The sequence below is a fragment of the Brachypodium distachyon genome, chromosome 1, assembly GCF_000005505.3.
Source record: "Brachypodium distachyon strain Bd21 chromosome 1, Brachypodium_distachyon_v3.0, whole genome shotgun sequence".
NCBI lineage: Eukaryota > Viridiplantae > Streptophyta > Magnoliopsida > Poales > Poaceae > Brachypodium > Brachypodium distachyon.
In genome coordinates this window covers 29700468-29717220 of record NC_016131.3, presented here as the reverse complement: position 1 = coordinate 29717220, position 16753 = coordinate 29700468, and the positions used below count along the sequence as shown (strand labels likewise).

Sequence of the window (16753 nt, the reverse complement as noted above, 5' to 3'; positions counted from 1 at the left end):
TCTATCCACAGCGGCATGACAGGGTTTGATAATGGTTTGTCTTCTTGGCATTACCTCCTTTTCCCTCACCTTCTTGCTCTTGATATTGTTCCCCTTGTTGATTCTTGCCATTTATCTCAACCTTTAAGGTTTTCATCCGCCGCCGCACGCCTTCTCCTACTCGTTGCCGCTGGGAGCACGACACGTAATGGGAGAGAGCGACATGTCAGAGATCTTGGCGAGCACTGCCTCCCCCCCCCCCCCCCCCCCCCCCGAACTCTTGTTGTTGAGGGAATGGCTACTGCCAGTGCTCATTGTTGTCATGCGCATTCCACATCTTCCTCTGGCTAAGGTGGCTTCAAAAGGGGGCACAAGGTAGGTTGTGGGAAATATTGAGAGCTCCGGTCACCGCTGATAGGGAAAGCGCCACTATGCAGGTCAGTGTCATGTGAGGAAGATGAACATGATGTGTATCCTCTAACATTGTCATTTAGTGTCATGATCTAACTATTTTTGTGTCCTGCAACTTTATGATTTATTGAACAATTAATACTCGGTTACCTCATTATGGAATCATGTGCTCATGGTTATATGATGCATGGAATGTGTGCTTGTTGGAAGGTACTTAAATATACTTATGTGTTTTAAGAAAGTTGGCGATGAATATTGGAATGACTGCACGGGCACATTGATAATTTGAAAGAGCTAGGTCATTGATTAGACTACAGCCCTAATGTCGACCTACATGATTAGTGGAATTTAAACATGATCATGGCGCATTGTGCACAAGTGCGTGTTCCAAGGACCCACAGTTAGAGTCCCTAACGGATGAACTATATCGTGGTTGGTAGTTTAATCTGCGGTCTATCTGAAAACTAGTTTAAATCTGATGATTTAAAACTAGCTAGGACTCTTATCTGTAGATACAATATAAGAAGATCCTTACCCCCTAACCTCAGATTGCGGAATTGTGAACGACACCACGAAAAAGCGCAGAGAAATAGGGGTAGACCACCAAAATTTCCAACAATTTAGTGTCATGATCTAACTATCTTTGAGGCTTATAACTAGCACCATCAATTTTGAGACGAATGATCTAATTAAAAGGATGGAGAATACTGAGCGTGAGCTTGGATGAATGGATCATTTCGTCTTTGCTTTTAGGGAAGAGCATCCCTCCCTGATATACTCCGTATTACTCGAGAGATATGATAGCAATGAGTATATTGGCAATTTGGCATGAGTGATTACACCATCGAAGACTTTGGTGTTCCTAGACTTCCAAATCCGCCAGAGGATTAAAAGCAGAATTGACGGCCAGATAACCGAAGCAGATCTATGCCCCCGGATCGATCACTTGTTCGATCTGCTAACTGATAAGGGCATTTTCGATATTCTGTGCGAGCCCAACCTACGAGACGGCCAATCATCGAGGCGACCAAATCACCGGAGTACCAGGAAAAGAAGAGCGCACGTGTCAAATTCCCCTAACAGAAACGTGGCCCTCGTTTCCTATACGGAGCACCTGTTCGATCCGCTTTCCAGGGATCTTCCTCCTTGCTCCCCCTCGTGAAAGCGCGGCCTTTTCCGCCACACCGCCAGTGCCCGAACAAACCTAACGGCAGCAGTACGACGTACGGAGGGCGGGCAACCATTTTTCCGTGCACGCCCCGCGTGGGATTTTTCCGGATGATGATCTTGGACAGAGTGGTTTGCACGTACGTACATTTGAGGCGACGAATCGGCCAGCGTGCCCAGTTTCCTGACGCGAAAAAGAAATGACGCAGGGTGTAACGATTCGATGCGGTCACGTCTATATGGTTTAGAAAAAAGATCGCTATCTTCATGGAGATAAAATATCTTTGCTACGAACAGGAAGCTTCTTATATATCTCATGTCTCTTTACTTATCTTCTGTTGTCTGTTGTGCTACATTACAAGCATGCGATCGATATATCATGTACCCATCACATGTGACTTGCTACTGTGTTAATTGGTTATCGGACTCAATCTGCCATTGTTTCGATCAGCTGGCTTTGACATGAGTGCCGGGGGACGGTAGGGTCATGACGACACGATTTAGTCGAGATGACGAACGCAAAGTCGGCATAGTCTTGTATGCCGGCATCGTTAAGTCAAACTAATACTAAACCGGCTTACCAATTGTATGCCGGCATTACTATATTGTCTTATAATATTGCAGGATAAGAACGAATATTCTGATCTCGGCCGGCGCCGAGATGTCTCAACGGTTTTATCCTCACCGCGTGGCGCAAAGTAAACGAGCGAGCGGGGTCAAGTCGACGAACGAAGTATAGCCCGTGAAAATCGGGACGACCAACTGACCTGAAGGATCTTGAAGGCGCCGTCATGGCGGAAGCGGAGAGGGAGGGGCGGGGACCTCTTGACGCGGGGGACGGCGGCGGCGGGGTCCAGCAAGGTGGAGGGGAGGCGGAGGAGGACGAAGGAGAGCAGGCAGGGGAGAAGGAGAGAGAGGAGGCAGGAGGAGCTCATCGACATCTAACTGCCTCCTGATAGTCTGATACTGGACTCGTCAGACTCATTAGGTCAAAGATTGCAGCAAGCAATAGCTTGCTGCAATTCGTCAAATAACTAAGCCAGGCGGATAAACCAATGTAAGACGACGGCGGCCTTATAAAATGAGTACAGAAGACTATTAAGCACAAAAGTTCACAAGTTCACAGAGACTTCGAGAGCGATAAGCAAAAAAAATAGTACTAACAAGCTCATCGATGATGAATATAGTTGCAGGATTTGCTGCGCGGTCAAACATAATAGAATACAGGAAACATCTATAGCTTCAAGTACTTCTTAATAGTCTTTCAAAAAGGGGTACTTCTTAGAACAGGAAACATGAGAGTGAAGAACTGGCGTTCAGGAAATCAACTGATACATTTGTGATCCGTCTCTTGGAAGGAGTCTGGCACAAGAAGAATCAGAACATGACATTCGCCATCCCCGTCACCTTCTCTGGTTCTTCAGGTTCGGCGCTTGTCGCTGCGCCTTTTACTCTTCCTTCGGCTGCCCTTGTCATCAGAGTCAGAATCCGAGTCAGATTCAGATTCAGAGGACGACGACGACGTGCTGTCCCTTCGGTGCCTTCGCTTCTTCTGCTTGGTTTTACGTCGACGCTTCTTGTTGTCCTCCGAGTCTGAGGAACTGTCACTTGAACTGCCGCTTTCAGAAGAATACTCAGAGCCAGTCGCTGATGATTCAGAATCGGAGTCAGAATCAGACACCGAAGCACGATGTTTCCTCTTGCTCTTCACCTTACTCTTTACCTTCCTTCTTTCAGACTTTTCCTTCTTCAGCTTCTCTTTCATCAGCTTCCTTTCCTCCTCCATCTCCTTCTCGAGATCAGGGTTCACAAATTGAGAGGAAGCTGGTAGCCACGCCTTCTTCAACCTGGGATTCTTAAGCTGCTCTGTCCTCGAGGGACGCGAGATGTAGACCCGTTCATTCTTGCACTCGTATGTCCAATGACCAGGCTGGAAGCACTTCTGACATTGGCCACCAGCAGAAGAAGTTGGCATAGCATTTGGTCTCACACCCAGTTTCACAGCCTTCTCCGTACTCATCAAATACATCTGCCTCTTGGCTTCCTTCCTCTCCTGCCAGCGGCTTGGCCCCTCTTCCTTCTGCCCATAAGCATTGACATTGCGAGCAGCAGCTTCCGCTGCGCGTTCAGCTTGAGCCCTGCTCAATCCCTTAGCGTTCGATAAGGCCTGTGCCTTTATTCGATCAGCTGCAGCCTGAGAATCATTTCCAGACATCTTGATACGCCCAAGATGTTAAAAAAGACCAGTAATCTCACTATCCTGCAAGGAAAACAAACTATATTGGTTAGTAATGAAGTGATGAGGTCTTTCCATCTTTTAGCAAATTAAATAAATAAACTTCAGGCTAAGTGCAAACTAGCATGGAATGATATCAGTCCTATCTTAGCAAAGCCAAGGAGGATGATTGCTGGTGTGGAAGAGAGAGAAATGTAACGAAGGTACAAGCCTTCTCTTAACTAAGAGATGAGTTCTTAGTGCCCAAGAAACATTAATCGCTCCATAATTTTAGAGGCATGAAGACATTGCTTGCTAGGTAGCATTAAGAGATAGTTCATTATGCAACATTTTTTTGTTGTCATCTCTAAGTGCTTTGGAAGACTAAGAGAAGGCTGCCTCACCAACCACTGTACATGCCCTAAGGAACTTAATCACTGCTAGGGCGAAAGCATACAATCCTAACATAATTCACACAGAGACTGTGTTGTCAAATTGCAAGCAGTACTGCTTAAAACTTGAAGGTAAACAAATCCAACACATCAAAAAAAAAAGGTAAGTACATCAGAAGTAAGCCTTTGGGCATGTAGACTGAACAATTGTAGCAGAGGATTGCTTTTCCTGCAACTAACTAAGTACTAAAGTACATAGATATTCTAGTAGGAAGTGCAATACCAAAACCTTAAAGATGGCATGCTAAACCAAAGGGATATGGTGGCAACTCCAAAGTATTCACTAGGTAACACATGAGGAGTTACATACCAAATCCGACGCTTCTGCGTCAAGGTCATTTCATGCACATAACCTCTAACATAACAACTAAGTTACATCACAATACACAATCATCCAGCCAATAACCAACAACAGACTGCCTAGAGAAAATACATTTCGACGCTCGAGATCAGAATCTAGCAGTACATGTGAGCTTTTGCGCACATGTAAAACAATGATTTTGCACGATATTATGAAACAACAAAGCTAAACTGGACCACAACAAACAAGAAGAAGCTGCCTGAAACATAAGGGAATACGTCGGCAACTGATAAGTGATAACTGATGCGCACTGATTAAAGTTGGACCTTCTGGAATTCCAGATTTATTGATTTTGAGCCAGAGGTTTCACTACATTGATTTCTTGGAGATATGAACTTTATCAAACTAAATCGATCGAACTACCTTCTGTACCCTAAGAGGGTGTTTCAGAGAGCTCCACTATACCTCTAGACTCCAGAGCTACACGTAAGTGTTTAGCTAACAAGTTAGATCCAGGTCCTTGCTAGTGCTCCTATCAATATCGCTATGTGAATCACGCACTGTATCTTGCTCCTCTCTTTTGTTGGCAATAAAAGTGCACCACGCGCAAATCTGAGTTATTCCGTTAGGCTTTGTTTGGATGTAGATATTGGGGGGCTAGGAATTGAATTGGGATGGAATACCAATTCATCAAGGAATCTGAATTGGGCCTCAATTCCAATTCTATTGTTTGGTTGTTCATTGAATTGGCTTCATGGAATTTAAGGGAGACACCGATTCCAATTCATGTTTAAATGGACAAAGTGAGAAATTCCATGGATGTTGGTATGAAGCTTAACTTTTCTATACATCTTTCAAAATAAAAATATGCATAACAATTAGGAATCCTAATTCATCGTCCAAGGGGGATTACATGGATCACAGCTGGACTGAAAATTATTCATATGCAAATACAGAAAAAGAGGAACCTTGCACAGAAATGACTTGGGGTGTGAATGACCAAACGTATGACTTAGATGCCACTGATTATATTTATAATACAAAAACTAGAAACAGTAAAGAACAAAATTACATGATAGATACATGACAAAAATAAAATCAAAACTGCTACAAAAGGTGAACCGCAAAACTGAATTAGGAGGATCTTCAGCAACAAAAATTGCTACTGTATCGTCGGACAGAGGAGCTAACTGAAATTAGGGTTCTTCTGCTGCTCCATTGGAGGGAGTGGAAGAGGAAGGGGGCTAGGAGAATCCGGCCATGGGAGGAGTCAAGGAGATAAGGACGAGGGGGCGAAGGGGATGCCGCCAAGGCGAGAGGGGGAGCTCAGGCCGCGGCGAAGCTCTGTGCGTAGGGAGAGGTTGGGGGTGAGAGGGGGATGGGGCAAGGCGCATGGGTGGGTCTCAGGCCGATGGGCTCAAGGGACAGCGAAGCTCCACAAGGGGGATGAGGCGAGATGGGGCGCTCAGGCGGCGGCGGAGACTCTGCGCGGCGAGATGTGGGGCGCTCGGGTGACGGCAGACTTCTGCCTGCAGGGAGGAGCAACGGCGGCAGAGGGCCTTCCACGGCAGGGAGAGCGGCGGCGCCGGAGCTCTGCGTGCGTGCTTGGAGGAGTCTAGGCCGGAGAGGAAGGAGACAGGGAGGAAGATGGCTGGGACTAACCTGCGCCACCGGCAATCTCGCGCCTCTCGCCTCCAGCCTCCTCGCGTTGGTTCTTTCTGTTCTCTTTTCTAATTTTGGCTCCGAATTGCCTTGTGAAGCGGGGGCCTCTCCGCATTACTGTTGGGTATCAAGAGTGCATTATAGGGATGAATTTTGTAGCCATCCAAACAGTGGAATTGAAGACTGTCCAATTCCATGCTTGAATACATACATTCAAACATAGTGTTACTGTTTTCTTGCTCACGTGATATAAGTCAAATTGCACGAGAATCGCTTGCTTAGGAAGAAAGTATACAAAATCTTTAAAAAAAACTAAAATATAGAGATCAAACAACTAAAACAACCATAAAAGAGGTCATTCTTTGACATGTCACCATTCAAGAAACCTGGTTCAAATTACCTAGAAAATCTGATTGGAGAAAGTATGGAAACCAACACTACGGCGAAAATTCCACGTAAACCAAGTCTAAAGGTTTTCAAAAGTTCTTACAACAATATAGTAGTATATTAGGTGGATGGTTTTCTCGAAACATACGAAATTTCAAGTTCAAACTCATATCCATTACGGAGGTGTGTAGAAACAAATCAGAAGTTAACAGTACCATTTACTGTTTGTCTATTCACTGCTGCGTTTTGTTTTTCGTGTGTTCCAAATGAGCTGAGTTGATCTTGAAATTTAACATGTTTACGGAACTCCAACATCGCAACATAAAATATCTTTTGAGAATTTTTTTGGGGACTTAGAAATATGATTTTTGGGTGGTTCACACCGGATATGTTTTCATCTGATAGGTAGCCATGTTTGGTTGGGTTTAAAACTGCCTTTTGACTTTTGCCTTATAAGCCACAAAAGCACCTATACTAGCATACTCGGCCCAATAGCAAAAGCCCAAGAAAAACTGAAAGCCCCGACTGATGAACTAGCTAAAAAAATGTTTTCCTTAGAGGGCACACAAATGTTTCTTAGCCCAACTGGCTTGGAGGGGCAGCGGGGAGGCAAAGGACGGGAGTTCGACCCCCCAACGAAGCAAATTTTTCCTTTGCTGGGGTTGGTTTCGGTTATTTCGGTTTAACCGAAAACCGGTCGCTTTCTAACCGAAAGCCATTCGGTTCAGCTTTTCTGAAACCGGGAAAACCGGAATTTCGGTTCGGTTTCGCTAATCTTTTTTCGGTTTTCGGTTTCCGGTTCGGTTTTGCACAGGGTGACCTGCAGGTACCCAGAGCAGGTGGTGGCGGCCGAAGATCCTCCCGTCGTCTGCACGGTTCGCGGCCGGCATGTCGACTGCCCCGCTGACCGTGTGGAGGTCATGGTGACGACTCATGGCGTCGATGCTGGCAAGGGCACCGCAGAGAGTGGCGCGGTCCCAAGCAAATCCGGCAGAACGACGAAGTTCCCCCTGGAGAAGCCGGATAACGTTGCTGCTCAAGCCGGCACGTCGGCTCTGCCGCCAAAGCCGACTCAGCTCCAGGCCTCCATCGAACAGCTGACCGCGCCGGTGGCGTCAAACGCTAACCCGGCCCAGCTGCAGGCGGAGTTGGAGTTGGAGCGCCAAAAGCTGCTGAAGGAGGCCGTCGATGTGGCCCGCGCTCGGCAAGAACTTGATATTTCGCTCCGTGAGTATAACAAAGCCCATGATCTCAATTCTACCGCATTGACTAACCCTAGTCGAGTTGGGGAGGTGCGTAACCGTGGCAGGAACTTGAATGCCGAGATAGACAGAGATGGCAGAGGGGTGCCCGCAGTGTCGGCAAGTTTTGCCTCGGTGTTGAGGCCAAAATACAACACCCCTGCCAAGAATCTTAGGGCCGCCGAGGCTGCGGCCGAAGAGTTGCCGAATCTCATGGGAGAGGCACTCCGGCTGCAGCAATTGCGCGTGAAGGAATTGCTCCACACAGCCAACGAGCATAATGAGGCATACATGAGGTTGCACGGCAAGCCCGGTGCATCTCAGGTCGTTCACTCGGCAGCCGATGGCCGGGCTGACAAACAAGCGTCCTCGCTTGGTGGCAAACGGGACAAGAGTGTCAACTCAGGCCGAGATAAGCGCCTAGAGTATTATGACCCGGTTCTGGCCGAGAAGTAAGTGGTCAGGAGAGTCGAAGACAGCCAGAGTGGCCTGCGTCTTGGCAACAATGCCGAGATCAGCAAGAGCGTCACTCGGCTGATCATGGACACCAACCTCGGGGTCCGACATCCAATACTGCTGCAGGTCAGCAGGGTGTCGGGCGCAACCCCCCGTATCGAGGTGAAAATCGCCGGCAATCAGCAGTGGGTCAAGAAGGGAGAGTAAAAGAAACCCTGGCAAGATAAGCAGAAGTATACGTTCGAGGTAATGCTGGATCAGCCTTGTCGTTTTCACACGACTAATCCCAGCAAACCGGCGAATCACACAACCCGACAATGCAGCTGGATGCAGCGGGCCGAGAAAGGTGAGGCAAGTCGGCTGGCCCCGCCTCCACCGCTTACAGGCGCTAATGCCCAGGTCCAAGGACCCCCACCGGCAAACAATGCTGCCAATCAAGTGGAAGACCATGGTATCCCGGAATATGCCGGAAGAAATGAGTACAAGGAGCATCACCAAAGCTACATGATCTTCATCACGGAGCCGACTGACAAGCAAAGTCAGCGCAGGCGAGAGATGGAGGTCAATGCCGTAATGCCGGCTGTTCCGAAGTTCATGTACTGGTCGGAGCAGAAGATCAACTGGAACCAGGCAGATCATCCCAAGGTTATGCCCAACCCTGATGGATATGCCCTGGTGGTTGACCCGACACTCACCGGGCCCGACATTAACGTCAAGTTCACTCGGGTTCTCATTGATAATGGGAGCAGCATAAATATCATGTTCCGGCACACGATGTTTAAGCTCGGCATCACTGATAACATGCTTGAGCCTAGCCGGACTATCTTTCATGGTATTGTGCCGGGAGTGTCTTGCGCCCCGGTAGGCAAGATCCGAGTGGACGTATTATTCGGCACCAGGGAGAACTGTCGGACCGAGAACTTGGTGTTCGAGGTGGTGGACCTTAGCAGTCCGCACCACGCGCTGCTTGGCAGACCGGGACTCGCCAAATTCATGGCAACTACTCACATTGGCTATCTGAAGATGAAAATGCCGGGACCAAATGGTACCATAACTATCGCTGGCAACTACAAGCGTTCAATAGAGTGCGCGGCGGCAAGGTATGCTTTGGCCGAGTCACTAGTCATCGCTGGCGAGAAGAAGAAGTTACTGGAAGCTATCGCGATGGCCTAGGCGGCACAGATTCGTCTGCCGGCTATGATCAATCCCCATGGGAGAGTGGCTTTCCAGGCAGCCAAGGAGACGAAGAAGATACAGGTCGACAGTGAGTTTCCGGATCGCACCGTCATCATTGGTGCCGGCCTGGGTGTGAAATAGGAAGGCGAGCTCACCAGCCTCCTCCGTGAGCATCGGGACATCTTCGCATGGTCGAATCAGGACCTACCGGGTGTGCCGAGGGAGCTAGCTGAGCACTCATTACATGTCAGACCAGACGCAAGACAGGTGAAGCAGCCCCTTCGACGCTCCGCCGATGACAGAAGGAAGATCATATCGGAAGAGATATCCCGGCTTCTAACTGCCGGCTTTATCATGGAAGTTTTGCATCCCGACTGGCTGGCAAACCCGGTCATGGTCGAGAAAAAGAAAGACGACCCAACTGCTGCCAAGGTGTGGCGCATGTGTATCGACTACACCAGCCTGAACAAGACATGTCCCAAAGATCCTTTTCCCTTACCTCGGATCGATCCAGTGATGGACTCCACTGCTGGGTGTGAGTTGCTGTCTTTTGTAGACGCGTACTCTGGTTTTCACCAGATACCGCTGAACCCTACTGATCAAATAAAGACATCATTTATCACCCCGTTCGAGGCTTATTGCTATCGCACTATGCCGTTTGGTTTGAGAAATGCTCGAAGAAGCACGGGAGTTGGCTCTATCTCGGTCGGCCATCTATCAACAACACCTAAGGCGTTATCACAGCCGGAGGGTAAACCGGCGAGTATTCCGGGAAGGAGATCTCATGCTGCGACTTGTGCAGCGCTCCGCTGGCATGCACAAACTGTTGCCTCCATGGGAAGGACTCTTCATTGTGAGCAAAGCGCTGCACAACGATTTCTACTATCTTATAGATGCGCAGGATCCCAAAGCAAATAGGATGGATAGGTCAGGCGAGGAGACCAAGAGGCCATGGAATGTAGCTTTGCTTCGTCCGTTCTATACTTGAAAGATGAGTATTTGTATCGTTTTCTCCTTATGTTGAATGTTTTGAGACAATGAAATTATCCGCCGGGTTCTCAAAAGGAACTCGAGGACTTCCATGCTGTTTAAGTGTTATATTGCAATTATCATTTTGTATTTCGGCATGGCTTAGTTGTGTAATCCTATGTCGGTTTAGTACTGTGTCGGTATTGAAAATCCCCTCTATGACTTCGCAGCTGTCCGCAACCCGGATTCATGGCAAGCTAGAGATTGGGAACGAGATAACTGAACACATGAAAAACGATCGTGGAAATAAATAAAGAAGCGAGCCGAGATGCGCGTTGTTTCACTTAATCCGACATTTCATTCCGGTCTCGGGTATTTCCAAAAAATTAAACTCGACAAACTCGCTTGGAAATCCGCCAATCCACCAAGATAAAGGGTGGTTCATACTCCATCTCAGCCCAATCCACCAAGAAATCCGCCAGAGCCTGAGATTTTACGTTGTCCCGTCTGTCGAACTGCAGCGTGTAGGGTGCTAGCTCAATAGCCCATTTCGCTCTCCGGCCGCTTGCGTCTTTATGGCGCATAATTTCCGAGATGGGCGCCTCACATATAACCCGGATCTGATGTGCATCAAAATAATGCTTCAGCTTCTTTGCCGCCATATAAACGCCGTATGCCATCTTCTGGTAATGGGGATAATTCTGCTTATACGATGACAGCACCTCGCTCAAGTAATATACCGGCCTTTACACCGATTTGCCGTCTTCATCTCTTTCCACCACTATGACGGCACTGGAAGATCGGTATGGTCGACTAGAGGGGGGGTGAATAGGAGACTAACAAATTTTAGCTTTCCTTTTTCTTTTCTTGAAAGATACAAACACTTAATCATAAGGTTTTCTAAATTCTTTAAAGTGAATGCAACCCTAGAATGAAATGCAATAGCCGAAGCAACAATATATAGTAAGAATGTAAAGGGGAAATGATACCACACGTGGAGACGAAGATTTCACCAGAGTTCCACCTATTTGGATCGGTGTACGTCTCCGTTTGGAGGAGTGCTCTACCACAAAGGTAGAGACGCCACGAAGGCTCACTCTATTCTCCAACTCACCACACCATAAAGGTGGGATGAGCTCTCACAACATCACAAAGGTGATGTGAGTTCCACTAACGGCTTCCTTGAGGGCGAACGCCGAACCCTTACAAACTTGACCGGGGCAAACTCCACAATTCAATAGAAGGCTCCCAATCCAAGCCTCAAGCTCCTCATACACCAAGGGAGAGCTTGAGGTGACCGCTTCCGTCTAGGGTTCCCAACAACCCAAGAGAAACGAAATCCACAAAGAAAACAAGGGGAATCAACGTTTTGACTTGGTGAAACCCTAGAGCAAGATCTTCTCCTCCAATCCTCAAAGAATCAAGAGTTGGGAGTGGCTAGGGAGGGAGATCTTGGAGATTTGAGCTTTTTGTGTTCTTGGGGTGAGAGGGGCTGTTCTTGGCTGTGAAAACGGTTAGCTAGCTCGTTGGGTACGAAGGGGTATATATATGGGGTCCCTAAAATCGAGCCGTTATGCACTGCGCAGAAACTTCCGGTGAGACGGAAGTTCCGCATATTCTGCCGATCCTAACAGAGAGCGACCGGAGGTTGGGGCGGAAGTTCCGGCCGGAAGTTCCGCCACCTGGACCGCAGGCAGAACACAACATACTGAGTTTTAGTTGTTCTCTCTCACTTTTTGGGGTAGGCCTTTTAGTGGGTGCAAATTGTGTAGTTGTGTACGTGAAATTGATTCACCCATTACCTTCCCTTGTGGATTCTCTCTTAATAGTACGGATGTCCTACGACTCAAATCAAAACGAAAAAGCCGCTAACACCGTTACGCTTCATAGCATCTTGAGGGTCCACAACAACGTCTTGTGCTAATTTCTTTATGAAATCTAAAATACTTGACACACGATTAGATACACAACATGTTGTCATCACCGTCAAAACCACTTAGGAGAGAAATGCCCTTTCAGGCACTAACGACTCGGTTTGTGGCTGCTATGTATAACAACATCGGCTCCTTCTCCATCGGCGAGGCTAATATCAGCGTCGTAGCAATCATCTTCTTCAGCTCTTGAAAAGCTACTTCTGCCTGTTGCGTCCACACAAATTTGTCGGTTTTCTTCATCAGCTGGTATAAGGGCATTGCCTTTTCACCCAGCCGACTAACGAAACGACTTAGTGATGCTAGGCATCCAGTGAATTTTTGCACATCTTTGAGGCATTTCGGCAGTTTCATTCTCTCTATGGCGGCGATTTTCACGTGGTTCGTTTCTATACCTCGGCTTGATACCAGGAACCCAAGCAACTTTCCTGCCGGCACACCAAATGTGTATTTGGTCGGGTTCAGCTTCATTCGGAATCTCCTCAGATTTGCGAATGTTTCCTGGATATCATCCAGGAGCGTGGTGCTTTCCTTGGTTTTTATGACGACATCGTCGACATATACCTGCATATTTTTGCCAAGTTGATCGTGCAAGCATTTCTGCATGCATCTTTGATAAGTAGCCCCTGCATTTCTCAAACCAAACGGCATAGTGCGATAGCAATAAGCCTCGAACGGGGTGATAAATGATGTCTTTATTTGATCAGTAGGGTTCAGCGGTATCTGGTGAAAACCAGAGTACGCGTCTACAAAAGACAGCAACTCACACCCAGCAGTGGAGTCCATCACTGGATCGATCCGAGGTAAGGGAAAAGGATCTTTGGGACATGTCTTGTTCAGGCTGGTGTAGTCGATACACATGCGCCACACCTTGGCAGCAGTTGGGTCGTCTTTCTTTTTCTCGACCATGACCGGGTTTGCCAGCCAGTCGGGATGCAAAACTTCCATGATAAAGCCGGCAGTTAGAAGCCGGGATATCTCTTCCGATATGATCTTCCTTCTGTCATCGGCGGAGCGTCGAAGGGGCTGCTTCACCTGTCTTGCGTCTGGTCTGACATGTAATGAGTGCTCAGCTAGCTCCCTCGGCACACCCGGTAGGTCCTGATTCGACCATGCGAAGATGTCCCGATGCTCACGGAGGAGGCTGGTGAGCTCGCCTTCCTATTTCACACCCAGGCCGGCACCAATGATGACGGTGCGATCCGGAAACTCACTGTCGACCTGTATCTTCTTCGTCTCCTTGGCTGCCTGGAAAGCCACTCTCCCATGGGGATTGATCATAGCCGGCAGACGAATCTGTGCCGCCTAGGCCATCGCGATAGCTTCCAGTAACTTCTTCTTCTCGCCAGCGATGACTAGTGACTCGGCCAAAGCATACCTTGCCGCCGCGCACTCTATTGAACGCTTGTAGTTGCCAGCGATAGTTATGGTACCATTTGGTCCCGGCATTTTCATCTTCAGATAGCCAATGTGAGTAGTTGCCATGAATTTGGCGAGTCCCGGTCTGCCAAGCAGCGCGTGGTGCGGACTGCTAAGGTCCACCACCTCGAACACCAAGTTCTCGGTCCGACAGTTCTCCCTGGTGCCGAATAATACGTCCACTCGGATCTTGCCTACCGGGGCGCAAGACACTCCCGGCACAATACCATGAAAGATAGTCCGGCTAGGCTCAAGCATGTTATCAGTGATGCCGAGCTTAAACATCGTGTGCCGGAACATGATATTTATGCTGCTCCCATTATCAATGAGAACCCGAGTGAACTTGACGTTAATGTCGGGCCCGGTGAGTGTCGGGTCAACCACCAGGGCATATCCATCAGGGTTGGGCATAACCTTGGGATGATCTGCCTGGTTCCAGTTGATCTTCTGCTCCGACCAGTACATGAACTTCGGAACAGCCGGCATTACGGCATTGACCTCCATCTCTCGCCTGCGCTGACTTTGCTTGTCAGTCGGCTCAGTGATGAAGATCATGTAGCTTTGGTGATGCTCCTTGTACTCATTTCATCCGGCATATTCCGGGATACCATGGTCTTCCACTTGATTGGCAGCATTGTTTGCCGGTGGGGGTCATTGGACCTGGGCAATTAGCGCCTGTAAGCGGTGGAGGCGGGGCCAGCCGACTTGCCTCACCTTTCTCGGCCCGCTGCATCCAGATGCATTGTCGGGTTGTGTGATTCGCCGGTTTGCTGGGATTAGTCGTGTGAAAACGACAAGGCTGATCCAGCATTACCTCGAACGTATACTTCTGCTTATCTTGCCAGGGTTTCTTTTACTCTCCCTTCTTGACCCACTGCTGATTGCCGGCGATTTTCACCTCGATACGGGGGGTTGCGCCCGACACCCTGCTGACCTGCAGCAGTATTGGATGTCGGACCCCGAGGTTGGTGTCCATGATCAGCCGAGTGACGCTCTTGCTGATCTCGGCATTGTTGCCAAGACGCAGGCCACTCTGGCTGTCTTCGACTCTCCTGACCACTTACTTCTCGGCCAGAACCGGGTCATAATACTCTAGGCGCTTATCTCGGCCTGAGTTGACACTCTTGTCCCGTTTGCCACCAAGCGAGGACGCTTGTTTGTCAGCCCGGCCATCGGCTGCCGAGTGAACGACCTGAGATGCACCGGGCTTGCCGTGCAACCTCATGTATGCCTCATTATGCTCGTTGGCTGTGTGGAGCAATTCCTTCACGCGCAATTGCTGCAGCCGGAGTGCCTCTCCCATGAGATTCGGCAACTCTTCGGCCGCAGCCTCGGCGGCCCTAAGATTCTTGGCAGGGGTGTTGTATTTTGGCCTCAACACCGAGGCAAAACTTGCCGACACTGCGGGCACCCCTCTGCCATCTCTGTCTATCTCGGCATTCAAGTTCCTGCCACGGTTACGCACCTCCCCAACTCGACTAGGGTTAGTCAATGCGGTAGAATTGAGATCATGGGCTTTGTTATACTCACGGAGCGAAATATCAAGTTCTTGCCGAGCGCGGGCCACATCGACGGCCTCCTTCAGCAGCTTTTGGCGCTCCAACTCCAACTCCGCCTGCAGCTGGGCCGGGTTAGCGTTTGACGCCACCGGCGCGGTCAGCTGTTCGATGGAGGCCTGGAGCTGAGTCGGCTTTGGCGGCAGAGCCGACGTGCCGGCTTGAGCAGCAACGTTATCCGGCTTCTCCAGGGGGAACTTCGTCGTTCTGCCGGATTTGCTTGGGACCGCGCCACTCTCTGCGGTGCCCTTGCCAGCATCGACGCCATGAGTCGTCACCATGACCTCCACACGGTCAGCGGGGCAGTCGACATGCCGGCCGCGAACCGTGCAGACGACGGGAGGATCTTCGGCCGCCACCACCTGCTCTGGGTACCTGCAGGTCACCCTGTGCAAAACCGAACCGGAAACCGAAAACCGAAAAAAGATTAGCGAAACCGAACCGAAATTCCGGTTTTCCCGGTTTCAGAAAAGCTGAACCGAATGGCTTTCGGTTAGAAAGCGACCGGTTTTCGGTTAAACCGAAATAACCGAAACCAACCCCAGCAAAGGAAAAATTTGCTTCGTTGGGGGGTCGAACTCCCGTCCTTTGCCTCCCCGCTGCCCCTCCAAGCCAGTTGGGCTAAGAAACATTTGTGTGCCCTCTAAGGAAAACATTTTTTTAGCTAGTTCATCAGTCGGGGCTTTCAGTTTTTCTTGGGCTTTTGCTATTGGGCCGAGTATGCTAGTATAGGTGCTTTTGTGGCTTATAAGGCAAAAGTCAAAAGGCAGTTTTAAACCCAACCAAACATGGCTACCTATCAGATGAAAACATATCCGGTGTGAACCACCCAAAAATCATATTTCTAAGTCCCCAAAAAAATTCTCAAAAGATATTTTATGTTGCGATGTTGGAGTTCCGTAAACATGTTAAATTTCAAGATCAACTCAGCTCATTTGGAACACACGAAAAACAAAACGCAGCAGTGAATAGACAAACAGTAAATGGTACTGTTAACTTCTGATTTGTTTCTACACACCTCCGTAATGGATATGAGTTTGAACTTGAAATTTCGTATGTTTCGAGAAAACCATCCACCTAATATACTACTATATTGTTGTAAGAACTTTTGAAAACCTTTAGACTTGGTTTACGTGGAATTTTCGCCGTAGTGTTGGTTTCCATACTTTCTCCAATCAGATTTTCTAGGTAATTTGAACCAGGTTTCTTGAATGGTGACATGTCAAAGAATGACCTCTTTTATGGTTGTTTTAGTTGTTTGATCTCTATATTTTAGTTTTTTTTAAAGATTTTGTATACTTTCTTCCTAAGCAAGCGATTCTCGTGCAATTTGACTTATATCACGTGAGCAAGAAAACAGTAACACTATGTTTGAATGTATGTATTCAAGCATGGAATTGGACAGTCTTCAATTCCACTGTTTGGATGGCT

General features: G+C 48.4%; 1 protein-coding gene across 1 annotated transcript; it reads right to left on the bottom strand.

Moving 5' to 3' along the window:
- Window positions 1-2696: 2696 nt before the first annotated feature.
- Window positions 2697-6344, bottom strand: LOC100840896 (zinc finger CCHC domain-containing protein 10). Its single transcript, XM_003563449.4, has 2 exons — window positions 6188-6344; window positions 2697-3817 (listed from the first exon to the last, which is right to left on the bottom strand). The coding sequence occupies exon 2, from the start codon at window positions 3770-3772 to the stop codon at window positions 2978-2980; it is 795 nt and encodes a 264-aa protein (XP_003563497.1). The 5' UTR covers window positions 3773-3817; window positions 6188-6344; the 3' UTR covers window positions 2697-2977.
- Between the last annotated feature and the right edge of the window lie 10409 nt (window positions 6345-16753).

Excerpts from the sequence above, each read along its gene's own strand:
- LOC100840896 (XM_003563449.4), bottom strand. The coding sequence starts at position 3,772 with ATGTCTGGAAATGATTCTCAGGCTGCAGCTGATCGAATAAAGGCACAG.